At 42.8% G+C, this 25,127-nt stretch overlaps 2 protein-coding genes across 49 annotated transcripts in view; one reads left to right on the top strand and one right to left on the bottom strand.

Moving 5' to 3' along the window:
• SLC25A39 (solute carrier family 25 member 39) overlaps positions 1 to 25,127 on the top strand; it is a 154,164-nt gene that overhangs the window by 53,295 nt on the left and 75,742 nt on the right. The window lies entirely within an intron of this gene.
• Positions 1 to 25,127, bottom strand: part of MAPT (microtubule associated protein tau) — a 111,748-nt gene that overhangs the window by 39,447 nt on the left and 47,174 nt on the right. For 16 of the 48 annotated variants that reach the window (XM_075059659.1, XM_075059657.1, XM_032791558.2 and 13 more), the window contains exons 1-4: positions 15,190 to 15,235; positions 9,284 to 9,373; positions 5,016 to 5,102; positions 722 to 808 (exon numbers count right to left, since the gene is read on the bottom strand). In XM_075059659.1, the coding sequence (XP_074915760.1) occupies positions 722 to 808; positions 5,016 to 5,102; positions 9,284 to 9,373; positions 15,190 to 15,220 (295 nt within the window). In that variant the 5' untranslated portion in view covers positions 15,221 to 15,235. Of the gene's footprint in view, positions 1 to 721; positions 809 to 5,015; positions 5,103 to 9,283; positions 9,374 to 13,876; positions 14,071 to 15,189; positions 15,288 to 15,637; positions 15,874 to 25,127 lie in introns of those variants that run through there. The other 32 variants (XM_075059663.1, XM_075059660.1, XM_075059670.1 and 29 more) reach the window with 15 other exon arrangements.

The raw sequence follows: 25,127 nt of genomic DNA, 5'->3' as shown, positions 1-25,127 counted from the left end.
ACTGTCCAGCCACCAGGGATGGTATGGTATTTAACAGAGGTGGTTTTTCACCAGGTAAAATCATGGCTTTTAGCACCCTGGGAAATACTACTTAGAAAATACTTTAAACTAAGACTATTTTAAAAACTCTTTCGTCAATGCACACCACATTACGCTGAGTTTTAGTTACGTATGCAAATTGTGATCACAAGGTGTTAAATCTGAGATGAATTTAGGACTGTACAAATAAAAAGCAAAACTGCACTGGTCGTAATATCAATATACGTCATCATAATACTGAGCATCAGAATGTCTGTACATTTGGGTTGGTTATTTTGGTTTTCAATACTGTTTAAATCGAAATCATTTGATTATATGAAAGTGACAATAATGCAGAGTTGCAGGCTTGAAGCATTAAGCAATCAGAAACATGCAGAAACATGCAGTTGCCACCTACCAGTCCAGGTCCATTTGACCAGGCAGCATTCTGTAGCAGAAGACCAACTTGGAAACAGGGGATAGATTATTCAGTTTGGAACGGCTGTATCCAAAGTTTGAAAAGATTCGTTCTATGCTTGCTGAACTTGCTGGACATCGATGCAACCATTTTCCCGGTTTCCTGGTTTAAACCAGTATTTACAGCACGCTGCGCTAAACTAGTTTTTCCCGGGAAACTGCCAACCCTGCTAGCCACATTTCGAAACTCTTTCCTCATTCACCAGAAGGTGTGCAGAGGCCTCACCTGTGGTTCCTTCAGGTATCTCCACATGCTGCCGAGCTGCAATCCGATCCTCATGTGCTCTCTCCTCCACTAAGAGCGCTGTGGCATCTGAAAAACAAAGCAGCTTTCACACAGTCTGACTGAAACAAATCCCCTTCGGAGGTCAGTGCTTTTAAACAAAAAAAAAATATATATATATATATACACACACACACACACACACACACACTGAAGGATGTATCACAGAAGGGAAACCATCCTCAATGCTCACCAGGTTTCCTTCCCATCGCCTGAGCAGGATGAAATTCATACTTGTCATGGGAAACAAAAGTGCAAGCACAGCGCATGCACACACAGAGAGACCATCTGTTAGGCACGCTGTACATCCATCACCTCCTTTGTCACACAAGCTGCATATCTCCATGTATTACTTACTTACCCATCCAAAAAATAAAATAGTTTGGCTACCAGCACTGTCTTTTTAAAACATGGCCAGAACAGGAAGGCAGAGAATGCCTGGTTTGCACATTCAGCAATGCTACCTGCACAGAGGTGATGCTCAGAGCTCAGCTGGTGACAACAGCTCACAGTCAGGATGTTTATTATAACATACATGCATCTTTCATTAAACACCTCACTAATTCATCCCTGCTGGGACTTTCCTCACACGGCAAACCTCTGGAGTCTCTTTCCCCCCACCAAATGAGGTTTTCCGCCTTATGACAACACTGTCCTGATGCACAGGATTGCAATATCCAGTCCTGGACCAGCCAGAATTTTACGGGCCAGTCTCTTGAACCACATATGCTGAGAATTAGAGTTTTATCATAATGGAGTGCTGGCAGTTCCCATTTCCAATGGAGCACAGCTGTGGCCCATCACTAGACATCCGCATTTAAAAGTACAACAGTCCAGTTCAGAATAAAGCTTCTGTTAGACAAAGCTTACAAACTAAGAAAATTAGTATTTTCCTCTCCTTCCAAGGCTTGGGATAGGTGCATGCACGGTAGCTGGGCATTACAAGCAGAGGAATACAAATGCCACCAATTACAAATATTAGTCCATCTCTAGAACATTTCTAAATTAGGTCCTCTGTAAAACATGTGGCAATATAGTAACTCAGGAGACACACCATCCACCCGACCTGTGCATTATGCCACATCAGCATATTAGGTTTTATTTCACATGTCTCTATTTTATTTTACATATAACCATGTGCTGTCATTCTGACAGATACCAAATTGTATGGCCTGGCATGTGTACAAAGGAGCAAACACACCAATGAATTGCAGCTACTTCTGGAATAGAGGGCACCACATAGGAGGATAAGGGGAATATTTTGGCCAAGTACTTTGGTGCAAACTCTTGCCCTTCAGAAGCATGCACTATGGGATTGCTAATGTTCAGGCTGAACAATAGGGGCGCCATTTAGGGGGGGCAGGGGAGAGCTCTAGCCTCCCACCCCCGAGTTTGGTAGAGGAGGTCTACTCACCCTAGCCCCAGACAGATCTCTTAACTGCAACAGCTTGAGTGTGATATGTGATGAGTTCAGAAGCTGGGAGCAGCACAGCCTGGGGCAGAGTGTTTGTTTATAAACAGAGGCAGAGTGATTAAGATAACAAAAGGCTTATCATTAAAGTAAATTAAGGATTGTTAGATGATCCTGAAAGGACTGTGCATGCACTTCAATTAAAAAATAGGAAACAAAGGGTAGGAATTAAAGGTGAGAATGGAGAGAGGTAAACAGTGATGTCCCTCAAGGGTCTGTACTGGGCCAACTGCTGTTCAACATATTCATAAATGATCTGGAAAAAGGGGTACACAGTGAGGAGGTAAAATTTATAAAATTACTCAAGATATTTAAGTCCCAAGCAGATTGCGAAGAGCTAAAAAGAAAGAGACCTCACAAAACTGAGTGACTGAGCAACAAAATGGCAGAAGAAATTCAATGTTGATAAATGCAAAGTAATGCACTTGGCAAAACAGAATCCCAACTATACATAAGAAGTGATGGGGTCTAAATTAGCTGAACCTACCAATAGAGAGATCTTGGAGTTCTCCGAAGACAACTTCTCAAATGTGCAGTGGCAATTAGAAAAGCAAACAGAGTACTGGGAATCATTAGGAAAGGGATCGATAATAATAAAAAAATATCATATTGCCTCTATATAAATCCATGATACGCCAACATACTGAATAGTTTGTGCAGATGTGGTCACCCCATCTCAAAAAAGATATATTAGATTTGGAAAAGATACAGAGAAGGGCAACAGAAATGATTGGGGGTACAGAATACCTTCTGTATAAGGAGAGATTTAAAAGACTGGGACTTTTCAGCTTGGAAAAGAGACAACTCGGGGGATATGACAGAGGACTATAAAATCATGAATGGCGTGGAAAAATTGAACAAGGAAATGATATTTTTTCTCTCTCATAACACAAGAACTTGAGGTCACCAAATTAAGGTAATAGACAGCAGATTTAAAACAAAACAATAAAAAGTATTTCTTTACAGACAACCTGCAGAGCTCTTTGCCAGGGGATGCTGTGAAGGCCCAAACTATAACAGGTTCCAATAAGAACTAGATAAATTCATGGAGGATAGGTCCAGCAATGGCTATTAGCCAGGGTGGGCAGGGATCCAACACCCCGTTCTGCATGTCCCTCACTTCTGTTTGCCAGAAGCTGGGAGTGGGCAACGGGGCAACTTGATGATTGCCTGTTTTGTTCACTCCCTCTGGGGCACCTGGCGTTGACCACTGTTGGAAGACAGGACACTGGGCTAGCTGGACCTTTGGTCTAAACCCAGTATGGCCATTCTGATGTTCTTATATAGAACCCAGGTGTATCTGCTCCCTGCTGTAACCCACTAGGACCCTGCTCTCCTCCCAGAGCTGAAATAGAACCCAGGAGTCCTGATGGGGTTTCTCTCTCCACAAAGTTAATAATAAAGCAAGAATATACATTAACATTTTAAACCTAACCAGTGTCCCTTAAGTGACTTGCCACAAGATGTCAGAACGTGTTTTTATTAGAGCTGAGTGGGCCTAATATTTATTTAATTCTCTTTCTTTTATAAAGGAATTAGGTACAGGGCTCCTGTCAGCTAATTGCCAAGTTATCTGCCAAAAACTAGAGTTTTCAAGTGCCTACGTAGCCCCAGAAATCACGGTTAAAGTTGTTCCCCCCACCACCAAAATCTGAAATGGCGCCCCTGCTGAACAAGTCAAGGTCTAGTAAAAAGATAAACAATAATCTCTATAAACTGCAGGAAACTTATGTAATGAATAATATTTTGCAACTTTGTATAGCTCCTCCCATCCAAAGACCTCAAAAATCTATGCCCACCTTTTGAAGTATATTATCCTATTTTACAGACAGGAAACTAAGTGATTTGCTAAAGTCACTGGCAGAATCAGTATTAAAAGCCAGGTCTCATGGCTCAGTCCTACGCTCTAGGAACTCGACCAAGCAGCCTCCCATAAATAGAATTTCAAGTTGAAAGATCTCTGCAGGCTTCCCCACCACCACTGATGCTGCAATCTTTAAATGTCTGTAGGATATTAAAGACTGCGGGCCAGATTTTTAAAGGTCTTTTGGCACCAAACTTCCGTTGGGAGTAGAGGAGACATCTTGCAACCAAAAGTTCTAATATGAACCCAGGTTTTGTTAGCCTGAGAGGTGATTTGGACCGAATGCCTAGACTCCAAGCTGATGTGTGACATCTTGGAACACTGCTTGGTTTCTTGTCCAATTCTTGACATTTCTGTATCTATTGGAAACGGAGAACACTTGTTGGCTTGATGTAAATCTAACTCTTCCTGGCAGGCTACAGGGTCATTTACCAGGGAAAGGCGACAAGGACGCTCAGACATTTTTCCTAATGATTTTTTTGGAGCCTGCGTGTCTACGTTAGAATCTGTGTTGCCTTGTGAGCGATTTACTAATAGCTTCTGGAGGCTGGCTAGCGCCCATTAACATTAATAGGGAGTTGCAGACACTACTCGGTGGAGGTAATTACCCTCTCAGGATGGGCTACACTCAGCAGCCATCAACGGGCACGCTGATTTCAGAATGCAATCCTTGGAGTAGAAAATGGAACTGGAATTGATCCTCCAAGGCTGTCTGTGTGGGCAATTCTCCTCCGTGATTATCAAACTAACAAAGAGCATTTATCTGGCAGCACAGAGACACAAGACAGCCATGCCTCTTCAGGAACCCCCCCTTCAGAAAATGGCCTGGCGCATCTCTAAGGAATGCTTAGAAACAGCACCAGCCATTACTGTTTAAAAGCAGTATGACAAAAAGCTCCCACCTTCCATAGTCGGGGTGCTCTTAGCATCAGAGGTCTCGGAAATGGGCTCATCCGATCCATCGTCAACTGGTATCTGCAAGGGATAGCCTGGAAAACATACATTGAGCACTCAGAACAGATCTTTGGCTACATCTAGCAGGCTCTTCTGTTAACCTCTCCCATCCCCATTTCCTTATTGGAAAAGCTAGATGGCTGTAGCTGGCAATTATAGTACGATGTTCACAGAGAGTGTTAAAGTGCCATTACAGATTCAGCAAGAGCACCGAAAAAAAAGCCAAAAGCAAAATCTGCTGAGCAACCAATCCAATGCAGAGCACATCTAGAAACAGCAAAGCTCAATCAATCAATCAATCAATAAATAAAACCTTTCCTTGGAGACCACAGATTTCGGATTACATCAATCTGAATGAGTCACTGTAGTTCACACTGATGTTTCTAGTGCAGCACAGACGGCCTCTCAGAGCAGTCTGCTGAACTAACAGCTTATTTTCTTCTGTTGCATTGATTTAAAAACATGAATAAGAGGGAAAGCACTTGCAAGGAATTCTTCAGTGCTCCATATGGATTATGATGATGAGCCTGGGTTACAAGCAAAAAGGACAGGGACACTCTTTCCAAGGAGTTCCAGCAAATAAAACAACAAGAACTGGAAAAACTGATTTACGAAGTATTTTATCAAGCTAACACAAGCAAAGTCTCTTGGACTCTGGTGCATGAGAATTGAAACTATGGCATTGACAGAAGGCTGCTGATTTGACTGGATAAGAGGGCCAACCTTGAGGCGCCTGGCCCTGAAAGGGAGAACAGTCCTTGGAATATGCTACAGGCTCGGTCCATAACATAGGAACCTCATTTGCCTGATGCAAACTGGACCTGAGGTAGATATAAGACAGAACTATGTTGCTCCACATTAATGGAGTATTGAGTCCCCATGACTACACAGGTGTGTGAGCCGGATTGTTAAATACGTGGGAAAAGACTTCGTGAAAATGTAGGCCTAAAACACGGGGCGAGAGGAGCTCTTTTGGAGAAAACTTCCCCACTTCTCCACATTCCCAGCTTTTCCCTCAGTTGTCCTGGCTCGCTACCCAAGAGAAGGAAGCTGTCTGCTGGCAGCACCTTTGGGAAGCATTACCATCAATTGAGCTGACTCGTGAATACAGAATGCAAATGAATGCTGCTGCATTATGGCAACCACAGTCACTAGGAAAGCGACAAATGATTCCAGGGGAAATAGGGAGAATCTGTGTATTAATGAGATGACAGGAGGCAGGGAGAAGGCGACACAGGCCAGGCAGTATGCAGGAGGTTGGGGAGTGGCGGGGGGAGGGAAAGAGATGAGCCTATCTACTTCAAGGATCAGGCAGTAAGGGAGAAGGAGGAGGGCTGGGGTGGGCAAAGTGAAGGAACGGAGACAGCAAATTCGGCTGTGACAAAAGAAGAAGAACCCATTGGCTGTTATTGGGTATGCCTAGAGGACAGGGGAAATCCTCTCTGGATCTGATTTTTGGTGAGGTCAGACATCCACTGTATCTGACACATACTGTAGTCCATCCTTTCCTCAGTAAATGTTCATAAAAACACACGGGGAGGCACAAGTGGCTAGAGCAGAGTGGCAGAAGCCTGGCAGTCGAGGGCTGTTCCCAGGTCGAGATGGGAGAGTAGGGATTAGTGGTTAGAGCAAGGGGGCTGGCATTCATGATTGATGATTCTCTTCCTGCCATGAGTCACCGTGTGACCTCCGAGGTCTGTGCCTGCATTTATCCTCCCTGTACCTCAGTCTCCTCACACCATGAGAGATAATACTCATTTCACAGCAGGGGGTGAGGATTCGTCACATCATGTCTGTAAAGCTCTCTGAGATACACCAATAAATGACGCCATTCACGTGCATGCTACTAACATCAGAAATGTGCCAATTTCCAACACATGAACAGAGGCCCCTGGGAACAGCACCCTACAATATCCAGACCTGCCATTAGCACTTGCTTAGGTGACGTCCCAGAGCCCTGGACCCCAATGCAAGCCAAGGGTCTATTTGTAAAAGACGTCTCTCGACTTTGCAATGTTTTTCTCTTAGCATCATCCTCCCCAGAGAGATGAAGCAGAGCATTCAGGGAAACACCACTCACTACACAATGGGGAAACTGCTCTTCCAGTCTTCACAAGACGACAGCAAGAGCTCCTAGTTTAAACGGCTCTGAGAAAAGTTCTACCTGATCCTTTGCACACCCAGGGGGATTATATCCTTTAGCCCACTGAAAGCCATTGTAAAATGGTTCTCTTGCCACAGCAGCTCAGATCGAAAGGACAAAAAGTCATAAGTTCCACTCTCTAAATGAGGTGCCAGCTTCAGCCTAGAGACTGGAGGGGCACGTGAGTGCAGTTTTGTCAATGAGATGCATTAAAATATCCAAAACTTCTACCAGGGCCAGTCTTGCCTGGAAAGGGGACCCCAGTCTCTCTCTCTCTCTCTCTCTCACCCCCCCTCCCCGAGGCTCGCTGTGACCAGGCCTTCCCTTCCTATCCCAACCTCTACCTCCTCACATGTTTACATGTCAGCAGAAGCCCCCTCCCTCTTCCTCTCTGGTAAGCAGAGTAGTTTTTTTGGAGAGTGGAGGGAATAGAGGCAGAGACAGAAGAAGCCTAAAACCTTCCTCCCCTTCTGTATGGGCAAAAGTGGGGTTCAGCATCTCAGGCACCCTCTTTACTAGGCTCCACTGACCATTCAATTATCATGACAACGATCAGCACCAAGCTGTGGCTGGGTGTGGGGTCTCTTGAAGGTAAAGGCGGGGCCCATTTGATGGGCCATGGGTTGAGGACATCACCTGGGAAGTCATTTCACACCTGCAGAATGGGTCGGAGTTCACTTCCAGGGGCAAGGAGATTCTTGTTTTAACTTAAACCAGCTCATCCACCTCTGTCTGCAACAGACCCACCTAAATGCTCAGAGTGCGCCCTCGGCATTCCTGCCAGCTCACTTAAAACAATCAATGCTCCAGTCCTCATCCTGCCCCAAATGCCTCTGTCCCAATATCTCTAAGTGATTATCCAGAGACTCCTGAACCTTTCCAGCAACCAACAGGTGAAAAGATGGCTGCCATCATGCATAAACGGGGTAGATACAAGTTTGAGAGATCTGCCCTAGCGACTTTTTAATTTTCTGAACCCTGTAAAGGGCAAAAGGGTTTATAACCACGTTTAGAGGCGGTAAAAGGAAGCCAGTGTCAGAACAGGAGGTAGTTCATCTACACATCCATGGACATGAGTCTAAGTATGAACAAAGAGAACTAGTACATTAGAGAGGATTTGAGGTGCTACATGGAGGGACGGGAAATCTCAGTCCTGTGCCTCAGTCTATGAAAGAAGCCATTAATCTACATTTAAAATATAAAAAATCCATCACCCTGGTCCCTTCTATACTGGACTTGAGAAAAGCCTGTTTCACCTCCTTTCAATCCCCAAGCAGCCTTTACCTTTTTTTCTATGAGCAGCTAGATCAGGGGTTGGCAACCTTATGGAAGCGGTGTGCCGACTCTTCATTTATTCACTCTAATTTAAGGTTTCACGTGCCAGTCACGCATTTCAACTTTTTTAGAAGATCTCTTTCTATAATATATAACTAAACTATTGTTGTATGTAAAGTAAATAAGGTTTTTTAAATGTTTAAGAAACGTCATTTAAAATTAAAGCCCCCCGGACCGGGCAGCGTGACTGCCACTGAAAATCAGCTCATGTGCCATAGGTTGCCTACCCCGAGCTAGATTCTACAGCCTTTTAAAGATTTCACACGCTCTACCGACTCAAGTGTTTTTTCTTCTTTTGATACCTACCTTTGAATGGGAAAAAGAGCACAAGGCAGATGGGGATGATTATGATCAAGTCTGGCCTCCAGCATAACAGGGGGATAGGATCTCACCCAGCTATTCCCTCACCAAGCCCAAACCCCAAACTTCGGTTTGAGCTATAAAGTATCTGAATGTATCTTATGTTTATCTCCCAGAAAACAAAGAAGCTCATTTACTGCATGAGGATGTCTCGGCACCTAAGTAATTCACAAAACAGTCTCCTTTCCTAGACTTTAGACTAACCTTTAATTGAACCACATATTCCCAGGTATCAACTCTATGAGCAATCTCACCTCAGTCTCCTTGTACTGAGATCTCCCAGCTGTGTCATCCTCATTTCCCTACAGAGAAAATAACCTGCCTGTGGGGGAAGGTCCTCCCCTTCTCCCATGACTACCCCCACCTGATAAGGCTCACCTGATGGGATCTGCTTAGCTTGGCTCATTGAATGGTCTTCCATCATATTGAAATCCTGACGTTGCTCAGCCATCCTGTTGCAAAAGTTATCTAAAGGGGAAAAAATATAACACTATTACACACAACCTCATGCAATGCACCTTCCCCTGCACTCAAATTATTGCACCCCTATTGCTCTGCGATGCATTTTCAGCTCATCAGTTTAATTTCAGGAACACAATCTTTTTTTGGAGGGCGGGGGATGAGGGGGGAGAATCAGATGGCCATTAATAACTAGCTGCCTTTTAAGCTACTGCAATAAGCTATTTAATTAATTCACTTTTTCAAGAAAGACTTGAAAAAGCACACTATTATGATCATAGACAGGTTACAGCTCAAGGTACATGCTGAAGAAAGTGGTCCCCCGACTGACTCTCATATAAGCTACAGCTGGATAAAGGTTTGACTACTAGACTCTCTTTCCAATGCAGAATTATTCCCTATCAAGCTCCTCTAAACCTATTATCAGAAGCAAATTTTGTCCACAGCCTTTAAATTTACCAGAACAACAAGAACAAAAGCAAAAAGCATTAAGATGGTGTCTAGGATTCTGAAATGGCCGACATCAACTGGGGAATGCTCTTTAAAAAGAACAAAAAAAACACAGTTGTATCAAGTTATAGGCATAGAGATCAAAGCAACTGCAATCCCAACAGAGAGCAATAACTGCATTTGTGAAAAGAAGCTGATTTTTGTGACCAATGCGAAGAGCTAATCATTCCTGCACAAGTCGTAAGAGACAAAACACCAAGTCCGTGTCACCAATTTCATGCAGCAGACTGAAGACACAAGCAACTTCATACCCAATGAATCACTGAAGTTACACAAGTAATTTAATAACTTCCAGGGGAAAGGACCCATCATGGCTCATTGTCTGGTCTATCAATTTTCTCAAGTCTATGTCTGGGACGCTGGTACTCTGTGGCGTAATTCCGCAGCAAACTGCTTGATAGACTGAACGTCTTGTGGCAGAGCCAGTGGCAGAACTGAGCTCAAATGACTTAACCGCAAGATCATTCTGCCTCTTCTTACAGTCTCCTGTCCCTGACGTTACACACCTTCGAATTTCTACAGTGAAGGAGATAAGAGGTCTACAGACCACAGCCTCATTCAATACAAACCCAGAATCATTCACAGAGCACAGTTCATCCTGTACACTGAAGGAGGCAGGGATTCTGTGGGGAAAACAGTATGCATGTATATCTATAAATGAAAGACTATCTCATGCATACACAGAAGAGGGCCATGTCAAAGTGTTACAGGCACGCTTGAGTCTGGCATTTTCTAACTTTCAAGTGCTTGAATTTGCAGCCTTAATGTTATTTCCTAGGGGTTTGGTTTGTTTTTTTAAAGAAAGGAAAACAAATTCTACCATGAGTAACTGAGGAAACAGTGACCTTTGCAGACTCGGTTCATAAATGCTTGCAAAGCACACTGTGATCCTTAGATCTAGAGCATTATAGGAAGCAGAGTTCTTCTTTTTCCATTTGATTTTCACATATTTTTTGCACAGTTAATAAAAAGCTTCCTCGACCCTCCTGTATTTTTGTTGTTTGATGTAATTTGAAGAATTCTGTCCTATGGCACAAATTAAAAAATAAAATAATCTCTCTCCAAGTCCTGAAATCTTCTCAGAGCTGGATGACCTGAACCGGTGCTGAAGTGTCTGCCAACAACAAAAGGAAGGCGGGTGCCTTACCTGGCTTACTAGCAAGTTATTTCTGCCCCGGGTGATCTGAACAACGCATTTGCCAATTAAGCTAATTTGCATCCCTAAATGACCCAAAAAAGGGCAGACTCAGTAGAGCAAATCCAGGTGTGAAAGAATCAAAATGATTTTAACACACAAGAGAGAGAGCAGAAAAACATTTTCCACCCAGACACAACATTGTGGCAAGGACCACTGTCTTCTGTCTTCATGAATGTGTGCTGCATAGGACAAATGGCCTGCCATTCTGAGTAATCAGCTGGAAGCATGTACAAGTGATTTAAAAAAAAAGAAAAGAAAAAAAAAAAAGAGAAAAAAGATTTAAGGTGATAACAAAGCACTTGTTTGACTGTAGGAGATTTACTTAGACTGGAATCTCTCTGCTCTGCATTTGCAGAGCACCTAAGCGCCATGAAGCTCTCAGTCTATGGCTCTTAAATACTCCCACAATACAAATAAATATTAATAAACATTCCTAGTTGTGTAGCTGTTTTGTAGCCAAGAATGGTCTCGTGGTCTATGCATAGGATTGGGAAGCAGGAATTCCCAAGTATTTGTTGTGAACCTTCCTTTGACAAGAAAGGCAATGTTCAGGTAAGTCCAAGTAAAATCATCTTTTTATTCTCAGGAAAAGTCCACGGATTCCTTATAGCCCCAGAGAGCTCCCTCTCCAAAGCACTCGCGGTAAGGAACCAGGAGGCAAACTAAGCGTACGTCCTCAAGAAGCGGTTGTGGGAGACTAGAGCCACAAATAAGGTGCAAAGGAAAACAAGTATCCCGTTTAATTTATGGTATATGGGTGCTGACAAACACTATCCAGTTCTGCTAAGCGGAGATCATGATTCTGCTAACAACTCTTCACTAAAAGTGATGTTGATTTCATGATAGCTGCTCTAATTACAGCCAGTGACAGTGATTAATAACCCTATCCCATGTTCACCCACAACTGGATGGGAGTGAGCTGATACCAGCAATGCTGGCAGTAAGGAAGTGAGCTCACATGGTTTTGTTGGCTGGCAATAAATTAACTGGATCTTTAGAACTGAATGAGGGATCTCAACTCTTCAAGATTTTTCTCCACTAGGAAGATGTCTATGCAATTTAATTTCTGTTCTAGACAACTACAAAATCTGACTGAACTGCACAGAAAACCTTCAAGAGCTTGCCCTGCCAAAACTCACCGTGATAAGCCACAAGAATTGATGTTTGAAGTGGACAGAAAAGTCAGAACCTGCTCTCTGCACTTGATTAAAAAAGCATTAATAGAGTTTTGCCCACCTAAGACAAACAAACTGTTCTAATTATCTGGCCAATCTCTTTCTCGAGCTCCAGAAATCATACTGATTACATCCTGTCCACAGTGGGCTGCATTTTGATGCTTTTTTAGGACTGGCAAGCATGTAAGCGATAAAATGTAACTACTAAGCTGACATACCATGGGCAGAGGGATAGCTCAGTGGTTGAGCATTGGCCTGCTAAACCCAGGGTTGTGAGCTCAATCCTTGAGGGGGCCACTTAGGGATCTGGGGCAAAAAAGGGGGGGGGAAGTGCTTGGTCCTGCCTTGAAGGCAGGGGACTGGACTCGATGACCTTTCAAGGTCCCTTCCAGTTGGATGAGATATACCTATCTCCATATTAAAAAAAAAGATGTAGTTCACAAAACCAAACTGGTGTTTGCCATAAGTGAAAATGAGGTTTGCAATTCAATAGTTGAATTGGGTTTTGTTTGTTTGTTTGTTTTTTAAAAATTGTGGCAATTTTCTGGTGTGGATAATGCCAGATGGAATCTTCTATCCAAACAGGCCCAACAAAGATGACGTGGTAGGCACTTTTCCTACATGCTGCCTGCTATTGTGCCCCCGGAAGGCCAGGCTTTGGTCTCTATGTCAGCTAGAGGATCAATTAATACCAATTGTGACAGACATTTCTGGTGAGGAAACCTGTCTACTAGCATTTGACCTGAGACCCATCAACTAATTTCACTGAACAGCCACAGGTGTTATCACCTTTCCATCATTTCCAGTTGACCCAGAAGTGAAAAGCTCATGAACTAGCTGCCCTGTATCTAAACACTAACTGGATGTTTCTTTTTAATTCTCTCTTTTTTCTAGCCAACCTTTATAAGAAAAATCAGTGACATTTCCCCCAGACTGTCTTTCCCTCTCCCACAAATGCTGAGTGAGGTCTTCACGGCATCCAGGCAAGAGTTTCTCTTAAGGTTTGGCTACATGGGAACACTCAACAAAATTAATCCAAATTAACTAATGGTGTGAATTCAAAGGGGATCAATTAAACTGCATTAAACCCCGTGTGAACACACTCATTCAAAATTAAAGTGACCTCAATTCAGCCTTCCAAAGGGAATTAAGTTAAACTAAATTAAAATCATTTTAATTCTGAACGAGCATGTCCTCAGAGGGGCACAAAAAAATAATCTGCTTTGAATTCACACCTTTTGGTCTTTAAATTTATGCCAGCTCAGCTGTGCTGGTAGAAGGCTGCTTCTGTTGACAGAGTTAAATTTATTCGGGGAGTTTGTGTTCCCACAGCAGCAGAAAAATTCCTTCTGTCCTTCCTTCTATGCCAACGTAGGCTCTGTAGCATAGACATAGCCTTAGTCTGTTTGGATTAATTTTCTTAAGTGTCCCTGTATAAACAAGCCCTTGGGAATTCCAGATTAGGGTGCCTACACGATGGTAAGGCTGGAATCATACAGATTGGAGTGAGGGCTAGCATGCTTTTTCTGTGGAAAGCACTGCTGTGAACATATATCCTCCACTCATAATACGACATTTAATATCAAAGATGTAATGGCAAAACAGCAATCGCAAGCTAGGAATCAGTACCAGCAGACAAAGTCTATAGATTTCGTCCATGGTTGGCCTACAGAAAACTTGATGGTGGTCTACAGAGATGTCTGGTCACATGGTGCTGGCTCCTCTACCTGGCTTCCAACGGCATTTACAGGTGTCCAGGCTCATCTTTACTTAAAAGAGACTGGGTGTCTATCAAAGGCACTAGAAAAGGAGGAGGAGCAGCCAGCCTAGCTACCTGCCATGTAAGGAGGAAAGAGATGTTATGCAGTCCCAAATGGGAGGGGAAGTGTTCATAAGCAACCCCCTCAAATGACAGGGTTCATACCATGGAACACCCTGAGAACCTCTGAGTTCAGGTGGTTGGAAAGACTGTTACATCAGAATTTAACGATAAATTGATTTTCCTCTGGTATCCATTAAAGGGAGAAAAGAAGAGATACTGTCTTCTCGGCCGTGGAGAAAGAAGAGTTTCTTTTATTATTAAGTGTTTTATCTTAAAGCTCCAGCTGCTGGAATCATGTGATTACTTGTGAATCTTAGGGTTTTATTTAAAAAAAATAAAGCCTCTAGACCTAATGGAAGCAGAGAAACATAATTTGAACTCCATGGCTCCAACACCAGAAGGCAAGAAAAAAAGCCCCAAATCATTTTTTAAAACCTCATGATTTTATGGGGTCTGGCACGTGATTTTTTAAATTCTGGGGGAGTGGCAATACTGAGATAGTAGAACTGGCCTCCGACTTAGTGAGAAGGAAGGAGCGTCTCCCACACAGTCAAGCGGAGAACACCACTTGGCACGGTCGTGAAGGCTGACTGAAAAGTGTGACCCTCCCTCTGTTTCCAAAATCCAGATGGTAGGGTGTGAAAGGACAGCCTATTCCCATTGTCCATAGGCCAAGAAAAAGCAGAGGGCAGGGGAGGAAGTGCTCCAGAGCAAGAGCAAATGTGGGTTTAGCCCTATTCCCACTGGACAGATGTCCTGGTCACAAAAGCCAGCCTTCCCTGCAGAGAACTGTTCAGTGAAAACAAAGCACAGGGAAACCTGCACTTTCTCAAGGTCCTAGGATACTGCACCTATTCTATGCATAACAGTAGAAATCAGTCCCCGTGGCCTTCCATCTGGGACCTCATCAGAGAAAAATACATCCATTAATACCACCACACGGAACAGAGAAACACAGCAATTCGGTGAAGAAACAGGGAAGAGCACCCTACTACGGGATGATCTTTAAGTACTATGATTCTCCAGCAAAATTAAAAATATGAAGGTCATAGACTGGTACAATTATATACATGAGGAAGGAACGCAATAACCTGCATTATAGATACATTATTTCAGCCACCTCTCCCACTATTTCTTTCGTTCCGCTTCATTAATTGTAAGCACTGACGACTCTGGCTCGCACACACTCACTCAGACTTCTGATGCCTACAAATTTCTGCAACGTAACCATGACTTTCCATTCCTTCAGTTCAAAACAAGCAGCAAACACTCCAAATTTGTCTGTGTTCAAGCTGCATCTTATTCTAACCTGGAAATTCCAGCGCCATTCTCAAATTAGGTAACCGTCTCAATGACTAAATGGAATTTACTGAATAAAATTACTTGTCTCTGGTAAACAAATGGCCCATTTCAGGACCGATTCCTTAAGCAAACATGGTGCTGAAGTCACTCACGTATCACAAGCCATGACAGATATTAGCATAAAAGTAAGGCCTCCCCACACCGTTTCCGTCTTGGCTAACTGAAGAGAGTCAAGTTTCTTTAAAAGTAAGTGAAAGCAGCCCTACCTTGACCCAAAGGCTTCCACAATGAATAGTAAGGGTAATGTCATCTCTGAGTATTTAAACTTTGGCAGCACCCCCTATGCAGCGGATAGGCACGTTCTTCAGGGTCTTATCAGTTTTCAACAGATCCACTCCTGTCAAGCAGGCACTTTATCTAAACAAACAGCCTATCCCACCCTTTACAACATTTCAGGGTTCTTCAAAACTCTGCGTACTTCACAGTTAGGATCTGCCTCTCGGGGGGAAGAGGCAGCTGGTGGGTTATAGCTAATATGGAAAACAGCGCGGTGCTGTGGTGCGAAGGTTTTATTGCTCTGAGTTAGGGATGGCTGGGCATTACTCATAACGGCTGAAGCATTATTTGGAGTGATTTGCAAAAGTGCCAATCAACTCCCTACTGCACACACACACACCCCGCCATGTATTCCGTATATGCCACTTGTACAAACCTATTTTTGAAATTTGAGGAAGGGGTTTTTGTTCAGTTGTTGCTGCTTTATAAACACATATGATTATTTTCAGTATCTCTCCGCTGATAAAAGCGGGTTCTTTGAGTGGCAGGAATTAAATTTTCCAAAGGCGAAGGGAGTTGTAACATTTTAGAAACTTCTAGAAGTCACATTAAATAGCTTAGCCATTCACATTACGGGGCTAAGAACTGGTACATAAACAACTTCCCAGCCAAGAGCCTTGGATAATCTCCCCTTCCCAACAATAAAAAGAGGTTACAAGATAACCACACTCGAAACCTGTCACTGGCCTAGGACAGGTGACTGCCCCACTCTGCCTATCAGATGAGAGTGATTTTGGAATGGATAGAAACAAACCTTCCTCTGTTTGCTTTGTTTAAATGGCAGCAGTTAGTGGCAGCGGAAGCATGATATATGTAAAGACAATGGAGACGGATCAGCAGTCAAAGTGTAGGGCAGGGTGGAGAGATGCTTATTTAAAAGGATTCTGCAGAGCGCGTGATGAAGTTCTCTTCCACTGCACTGTGGGTTAAACTAAGTCCTGTTGTAACTAGCAGCAACTCTTTTTAAAGTGTTTGAATAGCATCTCTCTGGCTGAGCCTGGCCCAGTCTCGCCAAACAACTCATTGAAGACTTGTCTCATACAAACCGCTAGGAGCACTGAATGCTGAAAGCCAAAGGAGCAGGAGCAGCAACAACGTATATTTATACAGTGCCCTTCATCCCACAAAAGCCCAAAACACGATGTCCATTCTGCACACAGGGACCAAACGTCCATTGCTGAAAGGCCTCTTGAATGTTGCAATTCTTTAAAAGGATCCAGCATCACTGATGTTCCGGACAGGAAGTGAAGGCTATCACAGCCAATTCAAGCTGCAGAGGAAATTTAAGGAGGCAAAACACGATTACCCAAGGTGGAATTTGGCTAGGATACAAAGATCGACATCCCAGCTCTTGTGAAAAGTGGCAGGAAATCCCGGCTAGAAGTCAGCAGGTACCTGATTTTGTGGGTCATCAAACAGATGGCACCATCAGCAGCAAAATGCAACCTAATTTCATGCTGGGGCATTGTTTCGAGTGCCATCTATGGAATAAACACTACTAATATTTCCAGTACACTTTGGGGTTTTCTATCCAACTATGAACCCGGCCTGACCTTCCTTAATTTGTGAATCTCATGGGATTATAGTTCAAGATGCTGCCTCTGCAAACCAAAGAGGACTTCAGAGTTTCTACTGTGCTTTATGTCATTAACTTACTATCAAGATACCAGGGAGGATTCAAAAGAAAATTAATGCACCATGGAGAACCCAATATGTAGGGATAGTTTATTCGTCTGTCAGAACGTTCTCAACATCGTGGAAAAATTTCTGCATTAACCACATAGAGTTTAACTGCTCAAGTCTCAGAGAGAGAAGATGGCAGTGGGTAGGGCACGAGCCTGGGTCTAGAGAGATATGGGCTCAATTCCCTGCTCTGCCACAGGCTGCCTGTGAGACCTTGGGCACATCACTTAAGTCGCTCTGTGCCTCAGTTCCCCCATCTGTGTAACGGGGATAACAGCACTACCCAGCCTCACAGGGGTGTAGGGAGGATAAATACATTAAAGATTATGAGACTCTCAGATACCATAGTTAAGGAGGGCAGATAAGTATCTAGAGATAGAAACCAATATACACTGAATGAGGCAGTATTCCACATGATGCCCAAAGGTCGACTAAAATATAATATTTTCATATGAAGCCAACATTCGTCACACACGTGCACAATGCCACCCACCTTCTTTTGGAATGAAGCAGATTATAAAAGTAACAGAATTGGTGTTTTTTAAATAAACTTCTGAGCATGCACAAACTGCCATTTTTGACTCTCACAGCTCTGCCAATCAAAATCCAGGTTTGATGAAAACATTCAAAGGCATTTCTCAATAAAATTTTCTACCCTCATGCATCAGTGCTAGAGCTTTTCAAATGAAAATAGTTACGTATTCTTTCCACACTCCTCATTCACATCTACCAGCTCCAATTGTTTTGCTGAAACTTGTCCAAAAAGTTACCCTCTGGCACAGATCCAGACCAGAATAGGTCAGTCCAATAGGCTGTATTTGTGGAATGTTATGAGTGACTGAAAAGAGGGAGTTATAATGGAAACACTTGAGCATTTGGGAAGTTATAGCTGTAAAAATGGCAACAAACTGCAAATGAGGGAATGAAGCTTTTGGAAAAATAACTGGTGTGATTACAAAACTAAACACCAAATGAGTCCACAACAGCTGTCAGGTCCAGTGTATCACGCTGGGCAGCATCCCAACTGTGGGTCTTGTGTCAGATCGTGCAAATCATAAATTGGACTCTTTGGCCCTCAACAAACTTTGAGCTGTAAACCCACGTCTGCCTTACGTAAAGAAAAAGCATCAGCACAGGTAGGATTGGGCTATAATGTCTTATCTTAAGGCTGCACTAAATTATAGTTCTCACTGAGGTAAGAGAAACAATGTGTGTTTGTAATACCAGAGTAAGCTACGGGAAGTGAAAGCACATTATTTTATCACTACATACCCAGTTACGCACTTATGGAAAATGCAGGTTTATTAACAACTGGTACACTCTGTTACCAAGATCATCCTGCACTGGACAAAATGACCTGTAATCTTCTGCATCTGTAACATCTTTGATTCTATGAATAGGAAAATAGGAGTTATAGTAAACACAGACACTTCACTACTGCAGCACTGACTGATGCCACTATAGCAATCCTTTCTCGCCACCTCCTCCTTGCAACCAACTGAAATCCTTGAGAAGGATTACCAAGTAAGAACAGTCATAATCCAACATATGGGAATGTTTATCTCCCTGGGTGTCAGGCTGGGGGAATTACTGCAAGGAGTTGGTATTTTTTAATGCTTAAAATCTCCCTGCTCACGATCATCCTAGTTTTCACCTGACAGGCAATTTGGCCCCTACTTATCTATGATTATATTTTACCTACCACAGAGTACCAGGATAGTCTCAATTGGGCAATCAGTTTAAACATAGACACACGGCAATAATATGCAAATATGGCATTAAATAGCCATGCATGAAAACCTGATTGCAGAGCGCTGCGCCGACAACCGTGCTAAGCGATGGCCCCAGAGACTAACATCAGTTCTTTACATGTACAAGGCAGGTGCGGACTGGGAAGCAGCAGGTCACGTTTTCCCATCCTGCTCAGCGCCTCAGTAGTGAACAAATGTGACAGATGTTAGTTATGTTGCTCAATGCACTACTGGAAGGCACTCAGATACTATGGTGGTGAGTGCGGTATAAAAACCTACATAGCATTAATAAATTCATAGATTCCAAAGCCAGAAGGGATGACTGTGATCATCTAATCTGACCTCCTCTGTGACACAGGCCACAGAACTTCTCCAAAGTAATTCCTAGAGCAAAGCTTTTAGAACATCCAGCGTTGGTTTAAAAATTGTCAGTGATGGAAAATCCTCTACCAGCCTCGGTTAATTATTTCAATGGTTAATTACGTTCTCTGTTAAAAATTTACACTTTATTTCCAGTCTGAGTTTGTCTAGTTTCAACTTCCAACCACTGGATCATGGCCTACCTTTCTCTGTTAGACTGAAGATACTATTATTAAATATCTGGTCTGCAGGGGGGGAGGGATAGCTCAGTGGTTTGAGTACTGGCCTGCTAAACCCAGGGTTATGAGTTCAACCCTGGAGGGGGCCATTTAGGGATATGGGGCAAAAATTGGTTGGATGATTTAACTGGGGATTGGTCCTGCTTTGAGCAGGGGGTTGGACCAGATTATCTCCTGATATTCTATGTAGGTACTCACACACTGTAATCAAACCATCATGGCCTATATCCTTTGTTCCTCAATGTGTACATTTTAGGGTGACCAGATAGCAACTGTGAAAAAACAGGACAGGGAGTGGGAGTGAAATAGGCATCTATATAAGAAAAAGTCCAAAAAAACAGGCCTGTCCCTATAAGAACGGGACATCTGGTCACCCTAGCACATTTACATGTAGCCATATTGAAATGCATATTGCTTGCTTGCACCTATCTTACCAAGAGATCCAGAGCACTCTGAAACAGTGACCTGCCTTCTTCATTATTTACCATTCCCCCAAATTGTGTGTCATCTCCAAACTTAATCAGTGATGATTTTATGTTTTCTTCCAGGTCATTAATAAAAATGTTCAATAGTGTAGGACCAAAAATTGATCCCTGCAGGACCCCACTAGGAACACACCCACTTGATGATGATTCCCCATTTACAATAAGGGAACAAGGAGTTCAGTCTCCATGAATGGCTATTTTCATGCATGGTCCATTTAACCCTCCAACTCTGTATACTGAGGCTGCCAACAAGGGATGTGGATGGAAACTACCAGTTAAAATTTTCACAAGCCTAAGATTTTAAGTTCAAACTAAAACAAAGACAGTGAAATATAGATGTTTCTCTGCTACATTCACTCTGGGGAGAAGGAAATTATTTGCAATAAAAGGCTATCACAATTACACTGCAGAAGACAGGTGAATCAGTAACCACATATGTTTCAAGAGTTCGTGGAGACAGGTAACAATTGCCATATCAAATTTAATCGATCAGATTCACTACACACATATATGTTATTACCATACTCACATTCGTGAGCCTCAGACACAGAAACAGAGAACTGTTTTTCTGGACAATAGATCATGTCCATTTGGTAAGATATAATGAACGACATGAAAGATTGGTTACCATTTCAAACTTAATTTGGACCACTGATCGACAGGAGATTAATGATCCCTACATTATAACAACGCTAAAGCCGCCTCTAATCTTTGACAAAGAATATATTTCACTCCCAACAGGCTGAATAAAAACTTGATCCTTGGTGCTGCACAATGTACGCTAACGTTCAGTAATAAATGTTATACTCCCATTATGGTTATTCACTTGGATGCATTTACTGAGGCAGTGTTATTTGCATAGTGTTAAATCATGCATAAGTCATGGCCAGCTGTATGAAGTCACAGATTCCTCACTGTGCTCTGCAGTGCAGACCCCTTGATTCAGCAAAGCGGACTGACTTTTCCTTGCTACACTTTACAGAAGTGAACTGAAAAAAATTGGGACAGGGGGTGGGAGGGTAATAGGAGCCCTAAATATCAGGACTATCCCTATAAACACAGGACATCTGGTCACTCTAATAATTAATGCTCTGTTTTTAATCAGTGAATGTTACATGTGTCCTATTTTGTTATGCAAAAGTGAAAATTAAACTGGCATGAGCTGGATAAGAGTAGTTTCAGAAAACCAATCAAATAGAAATAGAACCTATTCCCTCAGAAATCCTATCTGAATTATTAAATTAAACTGAAATGGCAGTGTCATGAATTAAGGTCAGCCTGAAAAGCTGTTCATAATTCACAAGCAACTTCCTTTTCATCTCCTCTGTACACTTTTCAGAAAAGTGTTTCCAAGGAACTGTCAGATAAGTGAATACGAACAACTGCCTCATTAACTGTAGGCACTGTCTAAAGTGCAGTGAACAGGTATCTTGATACTCCTTGTAATTTATCGTGTCAAGGGACTGGAATAGCTATGAAGATTCAGAGAAAGGTTAATTCATTTCAAAGAAGTAGGGGGAGATGTTCAAATGGGAAATGAAACCAATAGTGCTGTAAAGAGATACTGTCATGGTGTTTTTCGTCATTTTTAAAAAATCATTTTTCTTCCTTATTATTGTTTAATAACCCCTCACGTTTGAAACTTAGTTTTCCTTGGCGACGGAAGGCATAACTTTCATGGATGAATGTACACAGGTTTTGGTTTGTTAATTTAGGGTCACTCAGGAGTGCTGCACATTTTGCAATACCGATTGTTTCGTTTTGCTGGCTGGGTTGCACTAACTGGCTTTAGTGCTGCACTGTGAGCACCTATTTCTGATTTTAGGGTCACCCATGAGCAAGACAGATGGGGCTTCCCAAAGCAGTTAATCATTTTAACTCTGGGGTGAAGATGGACCCATCATTCAATTACTGCATATCGCACTCTTCTGCTAAGGGCACAACTACAAGCCTAGTATACATTTCACAGGCGGCATGGGCAGAAATTCAGAGGTAGCCTTGCAAACCACTGATATAGAAGAAATTAAAGTTGAGGTCTAGACAGCAATGAAGTGCCAAGTAGTCAGTGTTTCCAAGAACTATCTAAACAGAATTTGCCATTTCCAATCAGCTTAGACCTGATTCAGGAGCTGCCTCCAAGCAGGATGGCGATTATTTCAGGACTCAATTTACTCAGTCGCAACTGACAATCCATGGGTCAAGACAGCAAAAGTAGGCGGACTCAGACGACGTCAAACTGACTGTAAAACTGGAAAATGTAGCATTACACCCCTGAAAGTCCTTCCCTCTCCACATAAGAGAAGACCACAGATATGGGGCTCTCTAGATAATGAGAAATTGTTGTAAATTACTTAAGGCAAATAGTTCAGCTACTTTGCACTAGGACAATAATAATATAACCTAGCTCTGATATGGCACTTTTTATCAATAGATCCTCATTTTACAGGTTGGGAAGCTGAGGCACAGGGCAGTGAAGTGACTTGCCCAAGGTCATCCAGCAAGCCAGTGGCAAAGCCAGAAAAAGAACCCTGGTCTCCTGAATTCCAGTCCAGTGCTTCATCCACTAGACCATGCTTCCTTAACAGGGTGAGCAATTAAATATGCTGTTATTTCATGTCTTCGCAATGTTACTAAATTAGTTAAATATCTACCAATGCCCAGTTACAAACCTGAGCCATAATTCACAGTCCATTCTTCTCCTATGTATTGCACATTGATCTGGTGGTATTCAGTAAACATGTGCACTGATGATCAAGTAACGGCTTCGCATATTTCTTCACAGAAGACACATGATCACTCAGCCTAGAAAATGTACTTAGGAAGTATGCTTTTAACAGGGATAATGTGATTCAGCTGTGTGTCTTGCAGGCTTCTGAAATACACTGTCTAGAAATGGATAATTTTGATCATCTTCCCTGTACTGATGCTATCAAAAGACAAAGAACTAACGTAAGGAGGAAGATCCTCTAAAGCAGTGGTTCCCAAACTTGTTTGGTCGCTTATGGAGGGAAATCCCCTGGCGAGCCAAGTCAGATTGTTTACCTGTCGCGTCTCCAGGTTCGGCCAATCACAGCTCTCAGTGGCCGCGGTTCACCGTTCTAGGCCAATGGGAGCTGCTGGAAGCAGCCGCCAGTATGTCCCTTGGCCCACACCACTTCCTGCAGTCCCTGTTGGCTTGGAGCAGCGAACCACGGCCACTGGGAGCCGCCATTGGCTGAACCTGCGGACGCAGCAGGTAAACGAACTGGCCCGGCCCGCCAGGGGCTTTCCTTGCACAAGCAGCAGAACAAGTTTGGGAACCACTGCTCTAAAGGTTGTGGTGCATCTGATGTAGATCTGAAATGCTCTTTGCACATCTAGCACATGCCAAATTTTCCTCTTTGGATATTTGGGATTTGCAAAGAATGATGTGTGAACGATGGAATTTAAATGGAGCATGAAAGCTGGGTCTATCCTCAGGACAACATTGCTGGAATGAAATGCTGTGATTTGATTGAAAGCACTCTGTGTTCTAACACCCTTCTTGCCAACGTGATGACCATAAGAAACAACACTTAGACAAAGAATATGGAGATTTTTTTATAAAGATTTAAAGAGAGGTTTGCGTTAGTGCAGTCAGAAGTAAATTTCTGGGTTCAGGTCCTGTAGACCTGTCACACTCAGAGATTCCTCAAGACTAATCTATTCAAACTGGGTTTCAAAACTACTTCCAGTTTTGACTAGTGCTCACGACACCTGTTATAGCAAAGGCATATAATTCTCAGGAAGCTCACTTTGAGGCCACTCTGGAAGAAATCTAGTATCAGTGGGATTTTGGGTGATACACAGTATTCCGGGTGCCAGTGCTTGAACTGCAGTTAGAAAATGGAGAAGGATTTATTTGCGGATATTTTTCTTGAGGTCAAAAGACTGGAGAGATTAATAAATGTTACTTGACTTGAGCATTTATGTTAAAAAAACATGCAGCTATTCTTAGTGTGTTTGGTTCTGAATGCAGGATAAGCCCTTGAGAAAGGGAGTATTTTCTGACTAGAAGGGTTAGTGATGGAACGGTCACCAGGTCTACAAGTTCTAAAAAGCCAACGTGAAGGTCCTTTGTGCTCCATCACAGGTTTGACCTAAATTTTGCAATAAGGGGCTGGATTCTGCAGTGCTCCAGTGCAGCAGACAGGGAGTTCCAGATACGTTTTTAAAAAAAAGAGGCTTTTATTGAATTAAATATGAAAATGAGTAAACAGCACAGTATTCCTTCATCTCCTTCAGAATTGTGTAGAATCTCGCCTCATCTATGAGACAGTGAGCATGAGATGTGCCAACTAATTGTAAAGTACTGGGCGGTGCATCAGCAGAGCCAGAACTCATGGGAGTCAGGTGCTGGGAAGGAGGAATTCCATGCAGAGGTTTGTATTTGATAGTGTAAAAAGCATCTGAAAGATCACGGAGTCCAGCATGGTCTACAAAATAAAACTGTTTATTAACATAGGCAAAAGCTGGAGATAGAAAGACCGGTCTGCTAGCTATATTTAAGCTAAGAGAACGGATTAGGGATCTCCCAGCTTTCCAGTAATGTAAAAAAAAAATTTGCTACAGCAACAAATAGATAACGCTAGAAACAGAAGGAAGTGTCTATAACTGAAGTCACTGGTTAAATGCTCAGTGTGGTTAGTTTCAAAGGGGCCAGGTCCTAGGTGGATCCACCCTCTCCTACCCTGGATACGCACAGTGGAGCCCATATCTCCCCTACTACGCATACATCAATGGAGCTCACCTCGTCACTTCTTCTCTTTCCGTCCCACCCCGTCCATGCTAGCCTACACCCCTTAGCCAGCATCACTCCCCTATGCAACCCTAATCTGAAATCCTTGAGAAGGTACCCCAAGTAGAGAACAGTCCATAATCCAC

Source organism: Chelonoidis abingdonii, chromosome 21 (genome assembly GCF_003597395.2).
Source record: "Chelonoidis abingdonii isolate Lonesome George chromosome 21, CheloAbing_2.0, whole genome shotgun sequence".
In the NCBI taxonomy this organism is placed as follows: Eukaryota; Metazoa; Chordata; order Testudines; family Testudinidae; genus Chelonoidis; species Chelonoidis abingdonii.
This window is presented reverse-complemented; position numbering and strand designations above follow the sequence as displayed.